Source organism: Gymnoscopelus braueri (genome assembly GCF_963280865.1).
Source record: "Gymnoscopelus braueri genome assembly, chromosome: 2".
Classification (NCBI taxonomy): domain Eukaryota; kingdom Metazoa; phylum Chordata; class Actinopteri; order Myctophiformes; family Myctophidae; genus Gymnoscopelus; species Gymnoscopelus braueri.
This window is the reverse complement of record NC_137604.1, coordinates 3,733,800-3,758,112: the sequence shown is the minus strand read 5'-3', so window position 1 is coordinate 3,758,112 and position 24,313 is coordinate 3,733,800. Positions and strand designations below refer to the sequence as shown.

At 42.5% G+C, this 24,313-nt stretch overlaps 1 protein-coding gene across 1 annotated transcript in view; it reads right to left on the bottom strand.

Moving 5' to 3' along the window:
- The window catches only part of LOC308075376 (plasminogen-like), a gene marked incomplete at both ends in the record, with an annotated part of 25,761 nt that extends 2,290 nt beyond the window's left edge, over positions 1 to 23,471 (bottom strand). Inside the window, 17 exons of the mRNA XM_080415230.1 lie at positions 1,188 to 1,336; positions 1,648 to 1,790; positions 3,038 to 3,175; positions 3,999 to 4,141; positions 5,099 to 5,288; positions 8,619 to 8,743; positions 9,229 to 9,388; positions 11,381 to 11,505; positions 11,646 to 11,802; positions 13,325 to 13,449; positions 13,863 to 14,022; positions 15,838 to 15,962; positions 16,065 to 16,200; positions 19,707 to 19,785; positions 22,617 to 22,703; positions 23,323 to 23,433; positions 23,466 to 23,471. Of these exons, the coding sequence (XP_080271356.1) occupies positions 1,188 to 1,336; positions 1,648 to 1,790; positions 3,038 to 3,175; positions 3,999 to 4,141; positions 5,099 to 5,288; positions 8,619 to 8,743; positions 9,229 to 9,388; positions 11,381 to 11,505; positions 11,646 to 11,802; positions 13,325 to 13,449; positions 13,863 to 14,022; positions 15,838 to 15,962; positions 16,065 to 16,200; positions 19,707 to 19,785; positions 22,617 to 22,703; positions 23,323 to 23,433; positions 23,466 to 23,471 (2,159 nt within the window). The remainder of the gene's footprint in view (positions 1 to 1,187; positions 1,337 to 1,647; positions 1,791 to 3,037; positions 3,176 to 3,998; positions 4,142 to 5,098; positions 5,289 to 8,618; positions 8,744 to 9,228; positions 9,389 to 11,380; positions 11,506 to 11,645; positions 11,803 to 13,324; positions 13,450 to 13,862; positions 14,023 to 15,837; positions 15,963 to 16,064; positions 16,201 to 19,706; positions 19,786 to 22,616; positions 22,704 to 23,322; positions 23,434 to 23,465) is intronic.
- Between the last annotated feature and the right edge of the window lie 842 nt (positions 23,472 to 24,313).

Here is a 24,313-nt window from a genome sequence, read left to right as displayed (position 1 = left end):
GTTTAAAAAAATACTAAATTGCTGGCAGTGGGCAAACACAGCCAGAAATAAGTCTGGCAGTGAATGAGTTAACAGGAGGCAGAGATGGAGGTGGCAGAATGTAATATGTTACGATTCTAACTTGGAGTGACATGAGGGACAAGATCAGGAATGACGGCATTAGAAAGTCAGCCCAGGTTAGAAGGTTTAGGGATAAAACAAAAGAGGCGACTTTGAGATGGTTGAGACATGTGTGGAAGAGGGATGATGGGGAGTATGTTGGGAGAAAGAAGCTGAAGATGGAGCTGCCAAGCAAGAGGAGAAAAGGAAGGCCAAAGAGGAGGAGGAGGAAGAAGAAGAAGAAGAAGAAGAAGAAGAAGAAGAAGAAGAAGAAGAAGAAGAACAAGAAGGGAAAAAAACAGAAATTGAGTAAACAGTATTATGTGCGATGTGTAAACACAGCAAACTAATTTCATGCAAACTCAAGGCTGAAGTGGAAGGTCTTCTGTGACAAACAATTTCAGTTAGACACTTCAGCTCAGGATTAACCATTTATTGCAATGCTATTCAGTTTGCCGGTGTTACTCTGCTCCAGATTATCCACGCAAGCATATCACAGAATCTGAGAGCACTAACTTATGTAGTGGATCACACGGCCCAAAAGTGTGTCATGATGAGACATTTTGATGTAGTCCTGGACTAACAGCATAATTGTGTCATTGCTTACATGAGGGTGGACCTGTAACCTGTCTTACATGCTTTTGTGCACACCCACACAATTGACTATATTCACACAGCGGCCATTTTGCTCTCAGGTCATATTTGCAGCATTATTTCATTAACTTGATATCAAAATGGCCGCCGTGTGAATATGACTAATGGAGGTATATGGAATGTGGAAACCTTGTATGTCCAAAACTGTTCCCTTTTCATTATTATTTAAAAAAACATTTTGAAATTGTGAAAATAGCAGATTTACAAGCTCACAACGCCTCACATCGTGAGAAGTTGTGTGCTTGTAGATCTGCTATTTTCACTATTTTTGTGTGACTCTTGTATGATGAAGTAGGGCTTTAATTTACGCAAAAACAAAAAAAATAAAACATCTGAAACTTGGAGATACAAGGTTTCTGCCTGACAGTGCCGATATAAATCATATATCATAATCATAATCATCGTAATCATTGTAATCAGAAGAATCAGAATACATCATGCGAGTAATCCACTTCTCATATCTGAGGACGTTGGCGTAGAGACCAGGCCTGTTCTTCAGAGCACATCCGTGTGCCCAGCTCACAGTGCCGGCGACGTAGTGAACTCCTTTCTCTTGGCACATCAGGGGACCGCCGGAATCACCCTGTGAGGACAACCAACCAGTATGGATTGATGTGTGTGATATAGAGGATCATTACAAAGGACTCACTGAATGGCTTCATCTTGGCCTATACCATGCATAATAGTATTGTACACTAGTGGTGGTTCTCCACCACTGCCATCAAATGGACCCTTATGTGTCTGTAACTCTACACGGTCCATTATTGCCAGTCCGTCCATCCAACCACCTGCACACACACACACACACACACACACACACACACACACACACACACACACACACACACACACACACACACACACACACACACACACACACACACACACACTCACTTTGCAGGCGTCAACTTCTCCTGCCATGTATCCTGCACAGATCATGGTGTCGTCCAGTATGTCTCCATAGACATGTGGAGCCATGCAACGATTCACAGAGATCAAGGGAACGACGGCTTTTGACAGCTTCTCCGGACGGTGTCCTGTGAGGGCCAAGAACACAGAGAGGCAAAACGAGACAAAAGAGAGAAAACCATTATGTCTTGTGTTGTTATACTTCACACGTTGCAAGATGTTACTGCAACATACATGTAAACCTAATGTTGCCATAGGTCATTGGTTCTCAAAGTGGGGTCCGGGGACCCCCAGGGGTCCTTGGGGGGGTTCCAGGTGGTCCCCAGCAAAATGTGTTAATATAGCATCTCAATCATATTAAGCTTTTATACTTTGGCAATTCAAAACCGAGTGCCGCGCCATGAGCTTGTAGATCTGCTATTTTTGAAAAATCGTGAACATTTGTGCAAATCTTTGAATATATATATATTTTTAAGCGAACATTTGTAACTCAAATCTTTGCTTCTGGGGGTTCCTGGAAGAAAATATTTGAGATGGGGGTCCGCGGCCAAATACATATCATTTTGGGGGTCCTTGAGATGAAAAAGTTTGAGAACCACTGCCATAGGTAAAGGAATAGATAGCATAAACTGTACAATAGATAGGAATAGATGAGTCGTGTGAGGAGCAAATAGTTTCCACTCGGAAATGATTCACAGAGACATGGAAGCTGTGTTGGTGAGAGAGATACAGCCGTGCAGAGATCTGTTTGTGAATTGAAGGAGGATTCCCTGTGAGAAATCGCTACACTGAGACAATGTTAAAGATGTCATGAAATGAAGAAAGAAAATCTCACTTTTAGAGCATATTTGTGGTCATAATGGAGATACAATTAGCGAATGTTAAAGATATGGTGAATTTTGTACACAATTCTTTCCTGTCCTTGTTTTGCCTAGAGAGGGTGGGTCGACCATGGGCGGTGTGTGCATGTAGCACAAACACCTACAACTGATAAGCAAACTATATTATATAGAAGGAAATAGACTTCATCTACAAATGAAGCAAGTGCCTTAATACTTACCAAGTTCTGACACAAATCTGCGTTGTGTCCAGTAATTCCGTTTGACTTTGCAGGCAATATTAGTGACTCCCTACTGACTTATGCCTTATTACTGACTCCCTGGTGCCTTATGCTCCCTTGTTATCAGTTGCTAAGCAGTTGCAGGTGTTCGTGCAACAGACAGACAAACACACACACAAACACACACACAAAGCTGGGTATAGAAGCGTGGGGAACCACTTAAAAAGTGTAAAAAGCAGCAGTGTCAGTGTTCTCTAAACTGTCTGCAGTATGAGCTGGATTCAGATTAGTGGTAATGTGTAGTTGGATACATACGAGTTTCAGTGCTGCCCCATCCAGAGACCACACACTCTGTGCCGTCGGGGAAGAGCTGGTTTGGCAGACAAGCACTCCTAACAAGGCTGGTTTCCTTGGCACAGAATGGGCTGTCAGTGACTTTCAGCTGGAGTAATGCTGAGGCACAGTGAACACAGTGTCAGTACAGTACGTTAGTATATCATTAGTATGTATGTATGCTTGATTAATATATCATGTCAATGTTGCTAATAATAATTTCAAAATTCCCATTTTTATCTTCAGCCCTACCAATGAGAGCACAGAGCTCTAAGGATGGTAATGGTTTGTAAAAATAATAATAAAAATAATATATATATCTTTTAACATCATCATCATCATCATCATCATCATCATCATCATCATCATCACCTTTATTTAAACTCAGAGTACAGTTGAGTGCCAAGCCCTCATTTTATTTTTTTAATGTATTTTTGTCTCCGCCAGGCCGAAAGGCATGGCGAGAGAGTATGTTTTACCCCCTGTCCGTCCGTCCGTGTGTGTGTGTGTCCATCCGTGTGTACTGTCCGTCCGGCACCGTTGGCCCGGTCGTTCCGAAACTGTGCACACACACTCCCTGGATGCCCATTCAGAACCTCTGCCCCAACTTTTTCACATGGGCCTGTTATAGCGCCACCAGCAGGTCTAATTTAGCAAAACATATTTTTGGAACAAAATGCCTCAAATCATGAATGCAGTGTCTGATTGCCGTGAAAGGCCTAAGAATAAATGGCACCCTTTTCACATTGGCCTATTATAGCGCCACCAGGAGGCCACAATAAACGTACCTGACCTGGCGGAGACCTGTGCTCCGAGGAGCACTTTTTCTAGTTTAATTCTAAATTTGTATCCCACGATTTTGTAACCCCTATTTTTTACACCCAGTGCCAATTGTCTATGTAATCCTGGGCACTACCTTCCCTTTGCCAACCTATAGCCTCACCAACGTCATTATGAAGAGCGTAGGACGATTCCCTGTAACCGTCATGAACGATGGCTCTCTCCACGGGGATGACCTGGTCTGACTCTTCATGGCTCGTAATGTCCACTGCACCCAAGACCACCTGCATTTCCTTGGAACCGTTACTGGAGAAACAACCAGTCAGTCAATTATCCAGAGAGAATCAGCTCTGTGCATAACTGTAGGCCCAGTTTTCAGAAGGTGGCAGCAGTGTTCATTTTCCTTTTATTTTTATTTTTCACTGATAAATCAAAATAAAAACGAAATAAAATCTAAGCTATGATGACAAATTTTGATTAAATATATTGACACTTTCGTCAACAAATAAACACTAGACAAACATGTTAGGGAGGGACTATAGTGGAGAAGAGATCCAGAAGAACTAAGACCCGCAATTTTATGTTTGGTTGCACGTGGGTGTCATGCTTCGAAAATAGCCAATCGATAAGCTCACAACATGTCGCAGTGTAAGACACTGTGAGCTTATAGATCGGCTATTTTCAGCACACAGCTAAGTATAAATCAGGCACGACGCCATCACTGCCCGCCAAAAATACTTTTTAACTACGCCAAAGAAAACAAAATTAACTGTAGATTTAGTTGACCAAACTCTTATGATATTTAGTCTACTGACACTAGACTCAAACTAAAACATTTCAGATGACTAAAATATGACTAAAACTAAATGGAATGTTATTCAAAAGTCTTATAAAAAATTGCTGTCAAAATTAACACTGGGTGGCAGACCCGTTTCCTGTTAATTTCCCCATAGCTTGCTAGTTTGAATCGCTCAGCAGCAGATTTGAACCGGAAACACATCACACCTTCAAAATGTGCTACCCGTTCAAAACTGCTGCCGAGCCAATCAAACAAAGCTATGGGACGCTGACCTGGAACAGGAAACGGGCATGCCACCGGCATTGAAAATGTCTGTTTTAAAAAAAAGAAAATTTTAAAGGTTCGGTAAACGTCATGATTTGTGTAGAATTACAGAATTTGCGTAGAATTACAATAAATAGAGAGGCAGGACTTCTGTCTGTGCTTGCATATTACCATACACACAGTGGTTCAGTGCAGCTTACATGCAGTGGGCGGCAGTGAGAACCCAACACGAGTCAATGAGGACGCCTCCACAGCTGTGTTTGAACGGCTCAGATGAGCCAGTGGTTCTGGTCTGCAAGGACGCCTGCCATGGATGATCCCCAGGACTAGAATGCGTTCCTCCAAAGACCCTTTTTGCAAAGCCAAGCTGCCCGCACTGGGGGAACCGTCCTGGGAGAGATGGAGAGACACAGCATGAGAGAGAGCCAGGGAGAGCAGGCTACAGTATATTATGTGTGCGTGTGCGTTGTGCGTTGTGGGTGTGTGTTTACACAACCCGCTTCACACTCCCAAGGCGTCACATTTTGCAGCTCTGTCATTGGCCTACAAAACGTCAACATTTCACATGACGGGTCGACGGGTCGACGTGACGTCGCATGATGACGAAAGCATGCACCTTAAGGCAGGTACAGACTGCAGGACCTTTAAGTGGTCGGGGGGTCATCTGATCGTTAAGCATTACACACTGCAGGAGTTTATTTCTTGAAATCGGCTGTCATATATCGTTGTGGTTTTCACACTATAGATTGATCCCCGACCAGGGATTACACACTGTAGGATAGTTTACTAGGATGCTATCTCCAGAGTCAGACCCAATACATACATTTGTGTTTATTCCAATTAATTTAAATCGACGTATCCCGTGATATGCCCCTCGATCTCCCTCTCTCTCTCACTCTCTCTCACTCTCTCGCACGTCAAGTGCGCAGAAGCAGTCAGTGACAGAGTTGCCATGTCCGCTTATTATAAGCGACTTTAGGATTGTTTTTCTGTAAAGTTGCTTGAAAGTGTAGTTGCTTTTTTGACCTTGTTTCCTAATGTTGTTTGAACCAGTTGTTCTCAAAAATGTTCAGGGCAAGGACCCCCAAATTAATATTTGTCCGCAGAGGCGCAGACCTCCCCCTTCTGAAAATATGTTGTGCCATAGACCCCCATATAAGATCTGCGTGGATTTGGAAAATATTTCAATTCCCCCCCCCCCCAAGATTTCTTCTTTAAAAATAGCCTATCTACAACGTGAGCTTGTAGATCGTCTATTTTCAAGTATCCAATGTATTTGTGTATAGACTTCATGCTTAGTCGCTTGTTGGGCTTGTTTTCACAAACCTGGTTGCTTATTTCTCTCGCAAAATCTGGCAACACTCAGACAAACACACACACACACACACACACACACACACACACACACACACACACACACACACATACATACATACAGATCGCTCGCTCGCTCTCTGTGTGTCTCTCTCTCTCTCTATCTCTGTGCAATAGTCTCAAATAAACAGCCCCCTTCGACCACGCTCGCTCACTCTCATTCTGTTTTATAATAATGTTTAACTTAATACAGGACTGGACAGTAACTATGCGGGGGAGGGATCTGTTTGTTGTGGTCAGGCCACGGTGGCTGTAATGTGCTCTCATTGGCTGTAGCGTGCATCTCCTCGCAAGGTGGTCGCAGCCCCGTTCATAGTGTATGATATTGTCTGCTGTCCTGTCCCAGACAGAGCTGAATATCTAACATGGTAGTTATCTGAAAACGGTCGGAAAGCCGTCGCAGAGCGGATAATCGCGGCCATATCGTCTCGCGGAGCCTTTCACACACAGCGAGCATTAGCTCGCCGATCAAAGGCCGATCTGTGTCAGATCGGGAGGTTTTGTCGGCGAGCGCCAAAAAATTTCGGCGACAGCAATATCGGACCAAATCTCCTGCAGTGTGTACCTGCCCTTAACCTCACAAAAAATATGCCTCAAGTTAACATTCACCCTAGCCTCAACCTCACAAAACTATACCTACCCCCGAAAATAATTAAATAAACAAACAAACAAACAAACAAACAGCACAGAGCAGTGGGATTTGAACCCATGAGCTTGGGAACATGCATGGGCCAGGCATCTTCACACAGGACACTACCGAGCTTGCTGTTGTACTCATGTTTTTGATGTTATTTATAATGTGTAACTACAGTATATAGGACTAATATTTGTGAGAATGTGTGTGTGTGTGTGTGTGTGTGTGTGTGTGTGTGTGTGTGTGTGTGTGTGTGTGTGTGTGTGTGTGTGTGTGTGTGTGTGTGCGCGCGTGCGTGCTGGCACATTTTAGAGTGTTCATGTGTGTATGTATAAAATGACATGACAGCTACTAAAAGTTTACATTTTTGGGCCAGATAGCCTACTAGTGTATCAAAAGACATTGCTACTGCCCAGATGTTTTCCATGATGACCACAATTATGTGTGTTTCTAAACTTCTTCTAAACAGTTTTTCTGAGCGGGGCTAAACACCTCACCTGAGTACACGCTCAGGTGAGTTTCAGCGATGTCATCAGAGTCACTTATGGCACAAAACTGGTGTGGTTAGGAATTCTGCCTAACTATTCTGTCTTCTGTTGCTTTACCCTAGAGTGCACTGCCATCTTTTGGCCAGTGTGCCATGTTACACACCAGAGTGCACCATCTTCTGGCAAAAAAATTATTGCACTGCCTTCAGTGGATAGTAAAAGGCGTTAGCCTAAATCAGGGGTAGGCAACCTGCTGCTCTAGAGCCGCATGTGGCTCTTAGGCCCTCTCCCGTGGCTCCCAGTTGCTTGGGCAAAGAAGTATGTAAAGGAATACGAGGTTTTCTAGTTTTTTTGTGTGATTTTTCTTGTGATTTTAATAATAATGTATTATTGTAGTAGGCATAAAGTTATTCTTACATTCTCCTTTTGTAAAGAAAAAAGTGGCACCTACAGTATACACCAGATAAAAATAAGAAACAAATTATTGAAGAATGTATTAATACTTGGAGGACATTTGTTTGCTTTCACCACCAACGCTGCTGGCTTACTGGTATAGCAAACAATACAAAAGTAATATTTAAAAAAATTAAAAAGCACAAATAAATTAATAACATGTTTTGCCAAAAAAGGTTTTTGATAATAAAGGTTGCCTACCCCTGGCCTAAATAGAACACTACATAAGCTTATATAAATATATATATTCACTTGGCAAGTAGCTTTACAAGTGCATGCCTTCATGTCTCTAATGTTGTGAATTTGAGACCTGGACAATGTGGAACTAATATCTTTTCATGGTTTGCCACAATTATCTCTTTCTCTCTCTGTATGTTAGTACATACCATGCAAGATATATCCTCATAGAGACAGGCAGAAAAAAACAATAGGAAAATGTCTTTATTGGGAATGCTGTTGACCTTATAGGCTCTATGTTTGTAAGATGGTTAACTTGTTCGCTTTGTTTCAATGCAGCCAGTATGTTGGTCTTGATGAGTGGAATCACGCTTGTCTGTCCCTGAGGCAGGGATTCTGCTACTTCTGATGCTCAGTAACAGAACAGTAAACTGTAAGCTTGGGAACATCGACATCTAACTAAACTCATGGTCAGTTTCTTCTGCAAACAGTACAGTGAGTCACAGAGAGATGAGGGTTTGTTATTTGTTCTCGCCAGAAATCCCCAAATAGTAATCAATAAAATCATTGTCATGAACTTAAGTGGTCAGGTACCTGACTCTGAAGCAACATCACATCTGGGGACCTCGCAGTACTCCCAGCGTTTCTGTGATTCAGTGGTGTAGCACCATGGCATCCTCTCATTGTCTGGATTACGGCAGTAGTTGCTGTCCAGGCCTCTGACAAAAATATGAAGTTAGGTAAAGTAGGCAGTTGTACGTAGATAGATAGCAGAGCAGGTGGATACGCCGATACTGACACACATTTGGCTTGCACTGCTGCATCGTGGCACTTCTCTTTCTGTAGCGCCGCCACAAGTAGTCTGTATACATATGTGTGCAAAAAGCTTTGAATAGTGTGTACTTCACAGAAGCTGAACACATACTGTACTTAGGAACTATCATGTTAGCTTGTGCATATAACAATCTATGTTGCCTGTAGATGTCCCTATCATCAGATAGGCCATTTGTTAAATAATGTCCTAAGTACTTGACCTCATCAAAGACCTTAAGGGCAGTACCAGACAGCAATAATAGATAGATAGATAGATAGATAGATAGATAGATAGATAGATAGATAGATAGATAGATAGATAGATAGATAGATAGATAGATAGATAGATAGAGAGAGAGAGAGAGAGAGAGAGAGAGAGAGGTGTTCTTACCTGTGTGGGAAGTTGTCAGGTGTGCGCTCGTGGCTGTGAGGTGTCTGGGCCGACCAGCGCTGACAGGTTTTGCCAGAGATCGTCCTGGCAACCGTCCCCCGATAGTTTATGCCCTTACAGGTGAAGCAGGTCAGCTCTGGAACGATGGTAGGCTCTGAGGCTGAGGACGATGGACCAAGTAGATGGTTGGAGAGAGGAAAGACAAGGATCAATGTTTTGGTAAACAGAAGGTCCCCAGTTCACTCTCTGGCCCTGGTCTGTTTTTTTTAAACAAAAATGTAAACAAAAAATCACACCCTGTGTGAAGTGGGCGGTGTCTTGCTAGCTAATCACAATACTGAATGGAGTCAACCAATCATGTACAAAAAATAAATACATTTATTGAAACACTCTTTATGATGGAAGAAACCATAACTTTAAAAAAAAAAAAAATGTTTTTTTCAAAGTTATGGTTTCTTATATAGGGCTGTGCACATTTCTTATATAGGGCTGTGCACATGTGTCATGTGACACTGGCCAATCACAGTCCTGAATAGACTGTGATTGGCCAATCACGGTGCAGGGTTAGGCGGGGTACATTTTTGGCCAATCACAGCGCAGGATTTGTTGTACAAATATCCAAACCTCACTTATAGGGGCGGTTTCACCGCCCCAAAAAAAAGAAAGAAAACCCCATTAGTTTGAATGGGGAAATGCCATTTAGCTAGAATGGCACCATATAACTGACACAATTGTGTAAACTCACTCATACATAAACTAATAGAGTAGAATCACTTGGTTGAGGTGCACACTCATCTGCTCCAATGTCATTTAATGATAACGTTTCGAGCCAAGGCTCTTCATCACGACAAACTGGATATGTGTGTACCCCACCCACTATATAGACACCCACAGGTCACGTTATTCATTAGTGGGTGGAACAACACAATAGGGTAATGTGGTAAAAAATAAAACATGACAATCAATCAAATAAATGCAGTGTTCAACATTTACATAACATAACAGTGGAAAAACACAAATGGACGGCATGATTAATAAAATCGGAAAGTAGGAAAAGTGCTCCTCGGAGCACAGGTCTCCCCCAGGTCAGGTAGGTTAGTGTGGGCCAGCAATGTTCGGAATGTGAAAAATCTGGCCGATCGGACGGATCCGCCTTGATCACTTAAACTCAACTAAAGAGAGTTAAGTGATCAACGGCCTGGCGGAGACAATAATCAGGTCATTTAAAGCAGCACCATTTAACTTTCTACCCCCTTCTATTCCTGCTAAAGTGCTGACATTTAAGCTAATAGAGCCGGCGTGCTTGCTCGAGGGATACATTTAATCTTGACCGTCAGGTCACAATTTGTGTCGGATCCTGTGTCTAGGTGAGACTTGACCTTTGACACAATCTAAATGTCTCAATAGAGGAGCAGGGAGACAAAATACAACCACCTCAATTGTATAAGTTGTATTGTATTAACATTCATTAAACAAAATTTACATTACATAGTGAGGCTTTAATCTTGGCCAACGAGAGTTATAAAGGGTTGCATAGAAAATGGTTGATTTGAAAGTCCTCGTTCATTCGTTAGGAGACATATAGTGTCTAGGGTGTAAATCCAAAGAGATTCCCGCTGTAGCGTTTGTAGACATGCAGAGAGTTGTCTACAAACGTCCTCCCAATATAGGACAAACAGTGGTCAAATCAGATCTCCTCCCTAAAACGCCAGAATTCTCTTTCTTGACTCAAATCCCAGATGGAAATTACAGATGCGCTCATTGTGCACAGTGCAATTTCACCACAAAGAGCCACACTTTCACACACGCACTCACAGGGAAATATTTCTAAATGAAGGGCACTATAACATGCATAATCTGTGGCATCGATCTGTGGCACCACAAAATGGCCACCACTGCTATGCCCTATTAGACCCTTAATAAAGCCACTGTTTCACCTTAGCAACCACCTGATTTACCACACCTGTTTCACCCTATACAAACCAACTTTTAACTCTAACACAACTTCAAATGAACAACACTCTTAACACTACTAACAGTACAGTGAGACGTCACAGAGAGATTAGGTTTTGTTATTCGTCCTCAGCAGAAATCCCCTAAAACAAAAGTAATCAATAAAATCATTGTCATGAACTTAAGTTGTCAAAGTTACCTGGCTGGGGAACACCATCACATGTGTGGATATCACAGTACTCCCAGCGTGTCTCTAGGTCAGTGGTGTAGCACCATGGCATCCTCTCATTGTCTGGATTACGGCAGTAGTTGTTGTCCAGGCCACTGATAAAATCAGGTAGGTAGGTTCAGTAGGTAGGTAGCAAGAAGACAGACAGATGCACAGACGGACAGACGGCTAAATAGTTGTTTAGATAGATACATAGATATTGTAGATAGGTGGATGTTTGGCTGGATGTTCTTACTTGCATGGGTAGTCGTTGGGCTTGCGGTTGTGGTCGTGAGGTGTCTGGGCCGACCAGCTCTGACAGGTTTTGCCAGAGATCGTCCTGGCAACCGTCCCCCGATAGTTTGTGCCATCGGCACTGTAACAGGTCATCCCTGGGACCATGGTAGGTGGCTCTGATAATGAGGACAGGAAGAAGTAGATGGATGGTGAGCGGACTTTTCCCGGTGTCTCGCCCAGGTCGATGTGGTTTTGAGGTTAGGTTTAGGCATAGTTTCTGTGAGGTTATGGTTAGGGTTAAGGTTAGGACTAGGCATCGTTTTTGTGAAGTTAAAGGTTAGGGTTTAGCCACCAACTGGGCAACACACCAAAGGAAGAGGGAGTCCCAGATGGAGAGAGGAAAGACAAGGATCAGTGTTCTGGTCGAGAGGCCGTCTCGGAAACAGAAGGTCCCCGGCCGATGTATGTGTATGAAGTGGTTGGTGTAACTTAGTTCCGCCCACTTTTCTGATTGGTCGATACTTGACAGTTCCTAACTTTCGTATCGTTTGATGTATTGACGTGTAGATTACCTCATCAGACTCAGTTGAGAGTCCTTGTCCTTCATTGGTGTAACTTAAGTCCACCCCCTTTTTTAATTGGTTGATATTTTACAATATCTCTCTTTTGACATTTTGAGCTGCCTGTTTTACAGACTTGTGGGTCGCGTCACTGGACTTGTGGGTAATATCATTGGACTTGGTTGAGAGTCCTTGTCCTTAAAGGAGAATTCCGGACATTTTAAGTGTTATCTTTGATGTCTCGTTACTCACCTACCGACGTAAAAAGTGGCGTTGTTTTTTTCCTGAGATTCCCCTGTCGTCATTTTTTCAACCCCCTCCGTTGTCATAATGGGAGCGCGTGTCTTAGGGAAATTCGTCTATTGTAACCGATGCAAAGTTATTTTTTTCTCTACTACAACTCATTGTAGAGTCTCATGATAGTCAAACATGCGCTGAAACTTCCTGAGAGGCTACCGCTATCGCCGACCGATTTAACACTGGTTGCTTGTTTCTATAATTGGCAACACCAAGTTGCCAGGTCTGGAACCTGGCAACGTCGGTAGGTGAGTAACGAGACATCAAAGATAACACTTAAAATGTCCGGAATTCTCCTTTAATTGGTTTAACTTTGCCATACTGTCTTTCCTAAGTCATTGCGATTTGATGGTTCCAATCTTTTGACATAACCTTTGAAACTTAGCCATGCCCTCTTTCCTGATTCATTGTTATGATGGTTCCTAACTTGCAACATTTTGAACAGCTTGTCATACAGACTTGTGGGTAATATCATTGGACTTGGTTGAGAGTCCTTGTCCTTCATTGGTGTATGTTAGCCCTCTCCCCTTTCCTGATTGGTTGACTTTTGATAGGTCATACATTTTGAGCCATTTGTCATATAGGCCTGGGTATTACCTCATTGGACTCAATAGAGTCCTTGTTTTTAACTGATGTTGCCCTAGCAACCATACACAAACTAGCAACTATGTGTTTTGACCAATCAACAACCTTGCAACCGCCTGTTAGATAATACCACCCACCTAACAACACTGATTCTGATTCAATGAAATGATTCTGATTAAAATAAAGTAGTTTTAGTTTTCACAGTAATTGTACACAGCTAAACATCATGGTCATGAACTTAAGTGGTCAAAGCTACCTGGTTGGGGAGCATCACCACATCTGGGGACCTGGCAGTGCTCCCAGCGTGTCTCTGGGTCAGTGGTGTAGCACCATGGCCTCATCTCATTGTCTGGATTACGGCAGTAGTTGATGTCCAGGCCTCTGACAAAAACATGTAGGTAGGTATACAGTAGGTAGTTAGTACTGTACATGTATACGGATAGATGGATGGATGGATGCTGTAGATAGGTAGATATTTAGCTGGGTGTTCTTACCAGAGACCTGCAACGGGCGGGGTATCCGCGGATACCCGACAGGTACCCGTGGATACCCGACGGGTACCCGCGTTTGACGGGTGAAAACGGGTGAAAAATATACTTTTATAAGTTCGCGGCGACGGGCGGTACTGAACTAAACGCGGGTGGGTAACATTTTATTGTGAAAATCAGAGAGCACTGTTTCCGCCCAAACAGCGTCACTTGTGTAACTTAACACAGCACAGCGGCATGGAGCACGCCGTTGAACCTCCTGTTAAAAAACTCAAAATTGGACCCGTGCAGGACTCTGGTTCTTACCTGTGTGGGTGGTTTTCGGGCGTGCGCTCGTGGTTGTGAGGTGTCTGGGCCGACCAGCGCTGGCAGGTTTTTCCAGAGATCGTCCTGGCAACCGTCCCCCGATAGTTTACGCCCTCGCAGGTGAAGCAGGTCAGCTCTGGAACGATGGTAGGCTCTGATGCTGAGGACAGGAAGAAGTAGATAGATGGAAAGAGGAAAGACAAGGATCAGTGTTTTGGTAAACGTTAGGTCCCCAGTTCGCTCTCTGGCCCCGGTCTATGTGTCAAAGTGTCCCTGAACAAGACACCGCTAACTGTTTGAAGTAGATGGATGGAGAGAATAAAGTCAAGGATCAGTGGCTGATTGGAAAACATTATATAGATATAGGTATATAGGTATTCAGTACAGTATTCTACAGTATTCTATACCGAAACGTTTTCACACAAATCTGCTGTATCTGCCGTAAATACTTTTGGTATTCTTGACCATTTGAATAGAAGCATTTTCCTCTACAGTCTAAACCACTATAATCCCCCTAATTAACATCACCTGCCACTTTTCCAAGTGTAACATTAGGTAAGTCTTTCAAAGGCACAGTACACTCTAAAACATATTTCTCATTTATGTTTTGCCATAGCAACCACAATTTTACCTTAGCAAGCAGATATTTTACGTTAGCAAACACCATTTTACAAAACCTGTTTTACCATAACATCTCATTGTTATAGGCCCTGCTTCCAGGTTATCAGGTTGCTATGGTTACCCGATATTGTGATCGGGTTAGGGTTACACATTTCTGTGTGATGTCAATACTGTTGTATATCCTACTGGCTCACCTGCCAGCAGTTGTGTAAAGTAACTAAGTACATTTACTCAAGTACTGTAGTTAAGTACAATTTTGAGGTATTTTTACTTTACTGGAGTATTTCAAGTGTTTAGTACTTTACTCCAGTACATCTCAGAAGCAAATACTGTACTTCACTACAATTATTTTAAAACTGTAGTTACTAGTTACTTTGTAGATTTTGATTATTATTACAAAACACACATTAACCACCTCAATCCTATATACTGTACATTTCGGCCATTTGAAAATAGCTGATCTACAAGCTCACAATGCAACGCGATGCGACGCATTGTGAGCATGTAGATCTGCTATTTTCAAAGGATTTGAAGATTTGAAAACTTGTGAAACGGGACATTCTGCATAATGAGTACTTTTACTTTTGTACTTTAAGTATATTTTGATACCAATACTTTTGTCCTTTTACTCAGACTTTTACTTGTAAGGGCGCGGTCCCACCACACTTTTAATTTACCTCTGGGGCGGAATCTGCCAATGCTTTGTCAATGCAAACGCGTGGATTCACGCAAGAGCGCATTTTTCCGCTTGTCACGCACATCTTGCGTTTATGCGCTCTATGCTGCTTTTCCTCCACTGTCCAATCGGGTAGGTCGAAGGCGGAGCGTCCCAAGACTCAGGAAGTGACATGGTGCTATAGCGATAGAGCAACTGGTTGTAGCTGTTGCATGGGAGGGTCCTGAGAGTGAGTGATAAACTCCGTTTATTTAGAATGCGCTGGCTGCAAAAAACTGTGGCCGCGCACAACCTGCGTTTAACAGCGGCCCGACCATGTTTTGGTGGGACCGCGCCCTAACAGAGTATTTCTATATTGCAGTATTGATAATTTTACTTAAGTAAGAAATGTGAGTACCTTCTCCATCACTGCCTCCCAGTGAGGATCTTTATCCTCCTCCCATTCCTGACACTCTTTGCTGACAGGTGAAGGACACCCTCCCCGTCCGGCTTCCCTCCCTCCAACACGGCCCAATTGTATTCGCATAGAAGCTCGACAAAGCCGGATGCAACGCGGTGACCTGAACTCCCAGACTAACAATACTTTTTAACGCTAGACAGGAACTAGTTAAACTCACACGTTTTTTCTCTGCAAACAGTACCGTGAGTCACACAGAGAGAGAGATGAGGGTTTGTTACCTGGCTCGGGAACACCAACACATCTGGGGACCTGGCAGTACTCCCAGCGTGTCTGTGAGTCAGTGGTGTAGCACCATGGCATCCTCTCATTGTCTGGATTACGGCAGTAGTTGTGGTCCAGGCCTCTGACAAAAACATGTAAGTAGGTACAGTAGGTAATTGTATGTAGACAGACAGAAAGACGGTTCGATAGATAGATTGATAGATAGATAGCTGGGTGTTCTTACTTGCATGGATAGTTTACGGGCGTGCGGTCGTGGCTGTGAGGTGTCCGGGCTGACCAGCTCTGGCAGGTTTTGCCGGAAATCGTCCTGGCAACCGTCCCCCGATAGTCTCTGCCGTCGCCACTGTAGCAGATCAGCCCTGGGACGATGGTAGGTGGTCAGGACAAGAAGAAGTAGATGGTAGGTGGACGGGACAAGAAGAAGTAGATGGTAGGTGGACGGGACAAGAAGAAGTAGATGGTAGGTGGTCAGGACAAGAAGAAGTAGATGGTAGGTGGACGGGACAAGAAGAAGTAGATGGTAGGTGGTCAGGACAAGAAGAAGTGTATCATAGGTGGACAGGACAAGAAGAAGTGTATCATAGGTGGAAAGGACAAGAAGTAGATGGATGGAGAGGAAAAACAAGGATCAGTATTTTGGTAGAGAGGTTGTGTGGGAACATTTTATTAATATTGTTTTCACTGATGCAAGAGACTACCCACTCTGCGCATCACACCCACCAGATCTCAGTGATACGCAACGCACGGCGAGTTTGAAGTCGGTCGGTGGGCTGGACGTTTCTTGAGATATGTGAATTACAGACGCACATTGAATCGGCAGTCCTGGACAACCGCCCATCCGACCGACTCGCCACCGGCATGCCCATATGTATGGGCATGTGGGTCAAGAGTTGTAGGCCAAAATGTGAAGCGCAATGTTATAGTGCCACCATGAGGCTGATTAAAAAAATTGGGTGGCGGTTTTTCAGTGGCCTACCTGGAGTGTGCGCGCAAAGTTTCATGCTGATCGGTCGAACAGTGCCGCTGCTCACTGTCACATTGACAGACATACACATGGATGGACTGGGGTGAAAACATAGTTTCAGGGATTATTGGCGGAAAAAAAAGAAAGTCTTTGCCTATCACATCCTGATTGGGTGGCAAGGCATAATTTATATAAACATCCACCGGCCAATCACAATTGCTACTATGTTATTAATCATTGAGTGCCAGAGGTACCGCCAGTCTGCCAGCATTTTTAACGATTTTCTTACCTTTTCAAGTAGTCACAGAATATTTTCCGTGATCACCGTCCTCACGGTGATTACACACACTGGGGTCTCGTAGAATCGGAAAAAAAAATCTGATCGTGGTAATCCGTTCCATAATTGCAGCCAGTTGAAAGTAGCATGTTTCGCCAAAAATACATAGTAAAACACAGGAGCCGAGATACAGAATATTTCCCTAATACTTTAACCAGGAAGTGAATGAAGCAGTACATCTTTGGAACATGTTATCTATGGTTCTGTGTACAAAATATAAATAAATCTTTCATACTGTTCATGGTTGCAAATATAAATGAATTGCCATTAAAAAAAACACCTTCAACACATTTAATCCGATCTATAATAATAAGTGCCTTCAGCATTCACTGAGTATGCAGCCATATGAAGAAGAGACAGCATTGTAAAATCTAATTATGCCTATTAAAACTTTTAAAGTGTAAAATGAAGTGAGAACATATATATATTAATTAATACATATATTAACCACTTAAGCCCTATTTTATACATAGGCTATTCGAAAATAGCCGCGATGCGACGCGTTTTGAGCTTGTAGATCTGCTATTTTCAAACATTTTATTACTTTTAGTACTTTAAGTACATTTTGATACCAATACCTTTGTACTTTCACTCAAGTAAATTTTGAATTCGGGACTTTTACTTGTAACTTCTCTTACTTCTACATTGCAGTATTGATACTTTTACTTAAGTAAAACATTTGAGTACTTTTTCCACCACTGAAGGAAGCTGATTGGATCAGCCTAACGGTGTTGTTTGCCGTATTGACTACTGCAAATGATTAACAGAAGAAGCAGGGGAAAGACAACCTTTACAGGAATACTGTGTTTAATCAGTCAATAACAATAGTCCATCTCAGCACATGATCATGAAATACTTCAGTGATTGCAATTCAATTGTAGATGATTATCGACATTGGATTACAGCAGTTTGTGTCTGATTTGCTGTTTTATTAGGTTTATTTAGGTACTGTGTGTATGGGTTATGCATTGTAAGACAAATCTATAGAGCTGTATGTAAACATTGCATCCCTCATCCAATCTAAAGTGGTGACTTCATCATGCTTCACAGCAGTGTTGACGGCATATTTTGATTTAGTTTAGTCATCTTTTGAATAAAATTCCATTTTGTTTTAGTCATCTGAAATGTCTTAGTTTTTGACAAGTTTTAGTCGACTAAATATCATAAGATTATAGTCGACTAAATCTACAGTTGATTTAGTCGACCAAAATGTCTTTTGGCGGTGCCTTGATGGCGTCGTAACGGCTGATTTTACACTTGTAGATCTGCTATTTTCAGAGCGCAACACCCGAGTGCAACCAAACATACAAATACCTTTCTTTTAGTTCTACTGGATCTCTTCTCCACTAGTCCCTCTCTGACATTTTAGTCTAGTTTTTTTTTGTTGACGAAAATGTCATCACAGCTTTGTTGTTTTTTTGTCACTGAAAAAAGGTAGTCGACGAACATTTTTCGTCATAGTTTTAGTCGACGAAATCAACACTGGTTCACAGTAAGTCATATCACTTCCACCTTTAACCCCTTCCTTGTGGTGGAGGGACTAGAACACCACAGTCATGTAGGCCTACTGTTCTCTCTGTTCTCACATTTCATTTATTTTTTACACTTATCAAAGTTTGTAATAATGACAAAAAAAAAAGGAAAACTAGAAAAAATGTGCTCCGAGGAGCACAGGTAGTAGAAGTCAATCTTAGCCAATCAGGATGGAAAATGAAAAACCGGACAGATCCGCCTTGATCACATGACCATGATGTGTTACCGATTTGAGTGATGTTTGGACAAAATATGTAGGAGTAATATCCATGCAATAAAGATGATTCGGAAAGTACTCAAATGTTTTACTTAAGTAAAAGTATCAATACTGCAATGTTAGAAGTACTCTGTTACAAGTAAAAGTCCGGAATTAAAAAATTAAAGTAAAAGTACAAAAGTATTGGTATCAAAATGAACTTAAAGTACCAAAAGTAAAAGTACTAAAATGTTTGAAAATCGCAGATCTACAAGCTCACAACGTGTCGCAATGCGATGCGTTGTGAGCTTGCAGATCGGCTATTTTCAAATAGTCTAGGTATAAAATAGGGCTGAAGTGGTTAATGTATGTTTCATAATGTAATCATTTACTTCTGCAAAGTAACTAGTAACTAAAGTTTTCAAATAATTGTAGTCGAGTAAAAGTACAATATTTGCCTCTGAGATGTAGCGTAGAAGTAAAAGTACAGACAATTGGAAATACTCCAGTAAAGTAAAAGTACCTCAAAATTGTACTTAAGTACAGTACTTTACACCACTGCCTAAAGCCTAATATCTTTAGGGGAATTCCCCTTTAGGCTAGTGGTTATGATGTTGGTTCATGCGGGAGACGGGTTCAAATCCCAGGGCTTATATTGGTACAGTACAGATATATAAGTGTAGGGACACATGGATGAGCCCTGAGTGGAAGGAGCTGCAGGCAGCAACGCCCCAGCAAGTGTGGCTACTGCATAGTCTGTACTGCAGCAACGCCCCAGCAAGTCCCACACTTACATATTTCAAGAAGATCCTAAAATCAATGAATGATCGTTTACCTTTAAATGGGGAGCTCAGGAGACTGAACTCCCCGTTGAGCGCTGCACGTTGACAGTGTTCATCCCATGTAGCATGACGCTGCAATAAAGCAAGAGGCAAATGTGTTATGGTTTGAATTTATCACACACACACACACGCACGCACGCACGCACGCACGCACGCACGCACACACACACACACACACACACACAAAATATAATTTGCTATTGAATAAATATTAATATCCAACAATAAATGCACAAATTCTCTCATTTGTGTGTGTGTGTGTGTGTGTGTGTGTGTGTGTGTGTGTGTGTGTGTGTGTGTGTGTGTGTGTGTGGGGGGGGGGGGGGTGGGTGGGTGGGTGGGTGTGTGTGTGTGTCTGTGTGTGTGTGTGTGTGTGTGTGTGTGTGACTTGATCACATGACTATAGAGATACTGTGTACCGATTTGTGTGATGTTTGGATAAAATCTGTAGGAGTAATATTCAAAAATGGGTTTTGCACAAATCGGCCTCCTGGTGGCGCTGTAACAGGCCCATGTGAAAGATTTGGGCCAGAGGTTCTGAATTGGCATCCAGGGAGTGTGTGTGCACAGTTTCGCAGCGACCTGGCCAACAGGACCGGAGATTAGCTGTTCGCAGACAGATGGACGGACGGACACACGGGCGGACGGACAGGGGGTAAAACATACTCTCTCGCCATGCCTTTCGGCCTGGCTGAGACAATGACCCACTTTGGAACCACTACGATAGGTGGTTCGGTTCACCGACATGCATGTAGGCATATATGGAGAGCCGGTTGTCCAGGATCACCAACCCGATCGATATGCCCATATATGGGTATGCACTCATGACTATTCATTTGTTTATTTGGACAGGACAATGCATATTAATGAACGTCAAGACGTAAATACACCGGATTTAGCAAAGATGCTAGTTTTCATCCGCAGTCCTCACAAAGAAACAGACAGACATCAGAGATCTCCATATATGAGAATAAAAGGGACACAGACAGACGGGTACAACGGGTACAATGCATAACTGGGTGCATGCATTCTCAGCTTGCCTCGTTCCCGAGTAGGCCGGTGCCCTAACAATAGAGTTACAATGTATCTAGAGAACGGACAGCCCCGCCCCCACCTATTCATTTCAATGAAAGTTGCTCACAAGCGCATGAAGCACCCGGAAGTACCTCTATACTTCCTGGATTGGCTCCAATGTTGGAGCCAATCAGTGTTAATTTTGTCGACTAAGACTAGACTAAGACTAAAAGACTAAAAGACTTAAGGTTTTGATATTTAGTCGACTAAGACTAGACTAAGACTAAACCATTTTCAGAAGCCTAAATTGGACTAAAACTAAATGGTGTGTTATTCAAAAGACTAAGACTAAGACTAAATCAAAATTTGCTGTCAAAATTAACACTGGAGCCAATATAGAGCAGGCGCACTAGCGTTTGAAACAATAGAAGCATGCGCAGTATAGCGCTCTAACTGCGGATGTCTTCCGATACCAGATTTGGCCACCAGGTTTCTGTGACTTCAATAATCCTCTGCGGTCGGGGCTTGGCCCTAACGGGCACGTTCTATTGATTGGCAAATCGTTATCATTGTTCGGTAGAAACAGCATTTGACTGTAATACTATTATGCTGACTTTGAAAACATAAATGTATTGTTCAGAAATAGCATTTTATAACTTCAAAAGCATAAATACATTGCTCAGAAATAGCATTGCTACATGTACATGTAAGTTGTCTTACAAAACATAACATGTTTGAACAGAATGAGTGTTTGAGTTCTGTAAATGAAAAATGTAATTCAGGGGTTATGTGGATGAAAACAAAGTTGTTTACAGGAGTGCACTGAGCAAAAAACATTTAAAACTTTGAGAAGCACTGGAATAGACAACCACACAAATTTGCCAGTTTAACAAACAAAGTCAGTTTTAGTTGTCCATGCAGGTAGGTACTGTAGATAGATGTTTAAATTAACAAGACAGAGATGCAGACAGACAGACAGAGAGATAGACAGACAGACAGACAGAGAACAGACTTTTGAAATGGGAAGACCCCTATTTCTATGGTGTTTTACCCAGCTGGGCGTGGTGATATGATTATATCTTAACCTCAACCATATATAACATCAAAGGAACTATGCCTAAACCCAGCGTGATCTAATATGAGAGTGACAACACTAGCGTTGACTCCCATTGTAAGAATAGAATGCGGAAATGCTCAATGAGGAAGTTCCAATGTTTGGAATTGTAGCCCGTAGCGGCCCGCTATGGGCGTGTCATAACTCTCTCTCTCTCTATGGGTCTGCCTAAACCCAATCTGGGAACCCGTCGCCAAATAAAAATGAAAAAAAGCGCCCTCTGCTGTTTTTTACTTATTCACTTGGCTCTGGGAGGAGCTCAACGAAGCACCCGTCCGCAAGGAAACCAGAGTTTTTGGTCTGCCTTCAGCGCTCCACTTCCGGTGGTGCGACTATGTTTTCATTCCCACTAACAATATTTCTCCACGGAACACTAACACCACTTCTCCCAAAGAACATGGATCGTTTTCGTTATAAGCCCACTTGTTTCTATGATGAAAGAGCAAGTTAAAATGTTACGAACTTTCCGTGGTCTTGTCGGCTTCGAGGACGATATTGTTAAACGAGTTTCGGTTTGTTTCTAGTGGGGAAGGAACGGCACACACGTAAATCCCGCCCACTACATTAATTGGGTAAAGCGCAGCCTGCTTCCTGATCTTATCCCACTTGTAACCAATGCGCACGGGTTGTCAACACGGCTACCGACAGATTCAAACGCAGAGCAGAATCTGTTCTTTATAGATTAGCCTAAACCTAACCTCAAGACCACGCCCACACCGGGGCGAATCACCTGAAAAAGAGGTTCTTGCTTTGGAAATGTTGAAGCAATTCTTACCGTCTTCTCGTCTTTTCTGCGAATACAGTCGATGAAAGGCTCGCTGGTGTGCTGATCCTGGCTACAAACAAAGCATCGCACCTGGAGCTGACAGACGAAACACAGACAGTGATGTTAAGCAGGGGTCTTCAACAGGGGGTCCGGGACCCCTAGGGGGTCCTCAGAGTTACTACAGGGGGGGGCCGCCAAATCTATGTGCGACGGGAACCTTTTTTACATGAACCTTTTGTACCCTATAGATCCCTGTTCTGGGGGAACATTCGCCAGTTCAAATGATTATTTTCGGGGGTCGCAGCCAGTGTTGCCAGATTCTGGGAGAGAAACAAGCTACCAGGTCTAGGAAAACCAGCCCAAAAGAAGCGACTATGGGCCACGTGAGCACTTTAACATATACATCAGCTATTTGAAAATAGCAGATCTACAAGCTCACAACGCCTCGCAACACATCACGTTGTGAGCTTGTAGATCAGCTATTTTCAAATAAAATAAGGCTAAAGTGGTTAATGTATGTTCTATAATGTAACAATTTATATCTGCAAAGTAACTAAAGTTTTCAAATAATTGCAGTGGAGTAAAAGTACAATATTTGGATCCGAGATGTAGTGGAGTAGAAGTAAAAGTACAAATACCTCAAAATTGTACTTAAGTAGGCTACAGTACTTAAGTAAATGCACTTGGTTACTTTCCACCACTGTATTCCACATACCAGTTTGAATGGACACTCAGGGCGATGTCTGTGTTCCTTCTTGGCACCAGGAGCCTTTCTGCAGGTCGTTGCCCTTAAACGCACGTCTATCTTCACCTGGTGTGGAGATACCTGCAAGAGAACAAGACCAACATGAACAACACATTCATCTCCTTCTCTCTTCAAGAGAGCAAGACCAACATGAACAACACATTCATCTCCTTCTCTCTTCAAGAGAACAAGACCAACATGAACAACACATTCATCTCCTTCTCTCTTCAAGAGAACAAGACCAACATGAACAACACATTCATCTCCTTCTCTCTTCAAGAGAACAAGACCAACATGAACAACACATTCATCTCCTTCTCTCTTCAAGAGAGCAAGACCAACATGAACAACTCATTCATCTCCTTCTCTCTTCAAGAGAGCAAGACCAACATGAACAACACATTCATCTCCTTCTCTCTTCAAGAGAGCAAGACCAACACGAACAACACATTCATCTCCTTCTCTCTTCCCTCAAACTGATGTGAGAAGGAACATGATGGACATGACACAGCGCTACATTTCAGGCGGCACGAGTGGTGTAAAGTAACTAAGTACATGTACTCAAGTACTTTACTTAAAGGGTAAGACCACTTTGGTAGAGGTTTGGGTTGTGTATTTACCTTGCCATGATGTAACTCCAAAGGTGGACAAGAAATCAAAAATAATTGCTCCATTGATTAGAAATTGATAATTAAAAATGTGCTCCTCATTGACTTACATTGTACGGTAAAACAGCTCTCAAAGTCACTCTTTTAGCACGTAAACACGTGAACACGAACAAAGCTGATTCAGACAATATAGAACATCACCAAACCCAGTACAGTTTTTTTTTTAAATAAAAATGTTAACTTCCTGCTGATTTTACTATTTGAAGATCCGGATCCGGATCCGCGAATCCAGTCCGGGTTTTCTTCTTAATAAAAATAGCAAAATCAACAGGAAGTTAACATTTAAAAAAAAA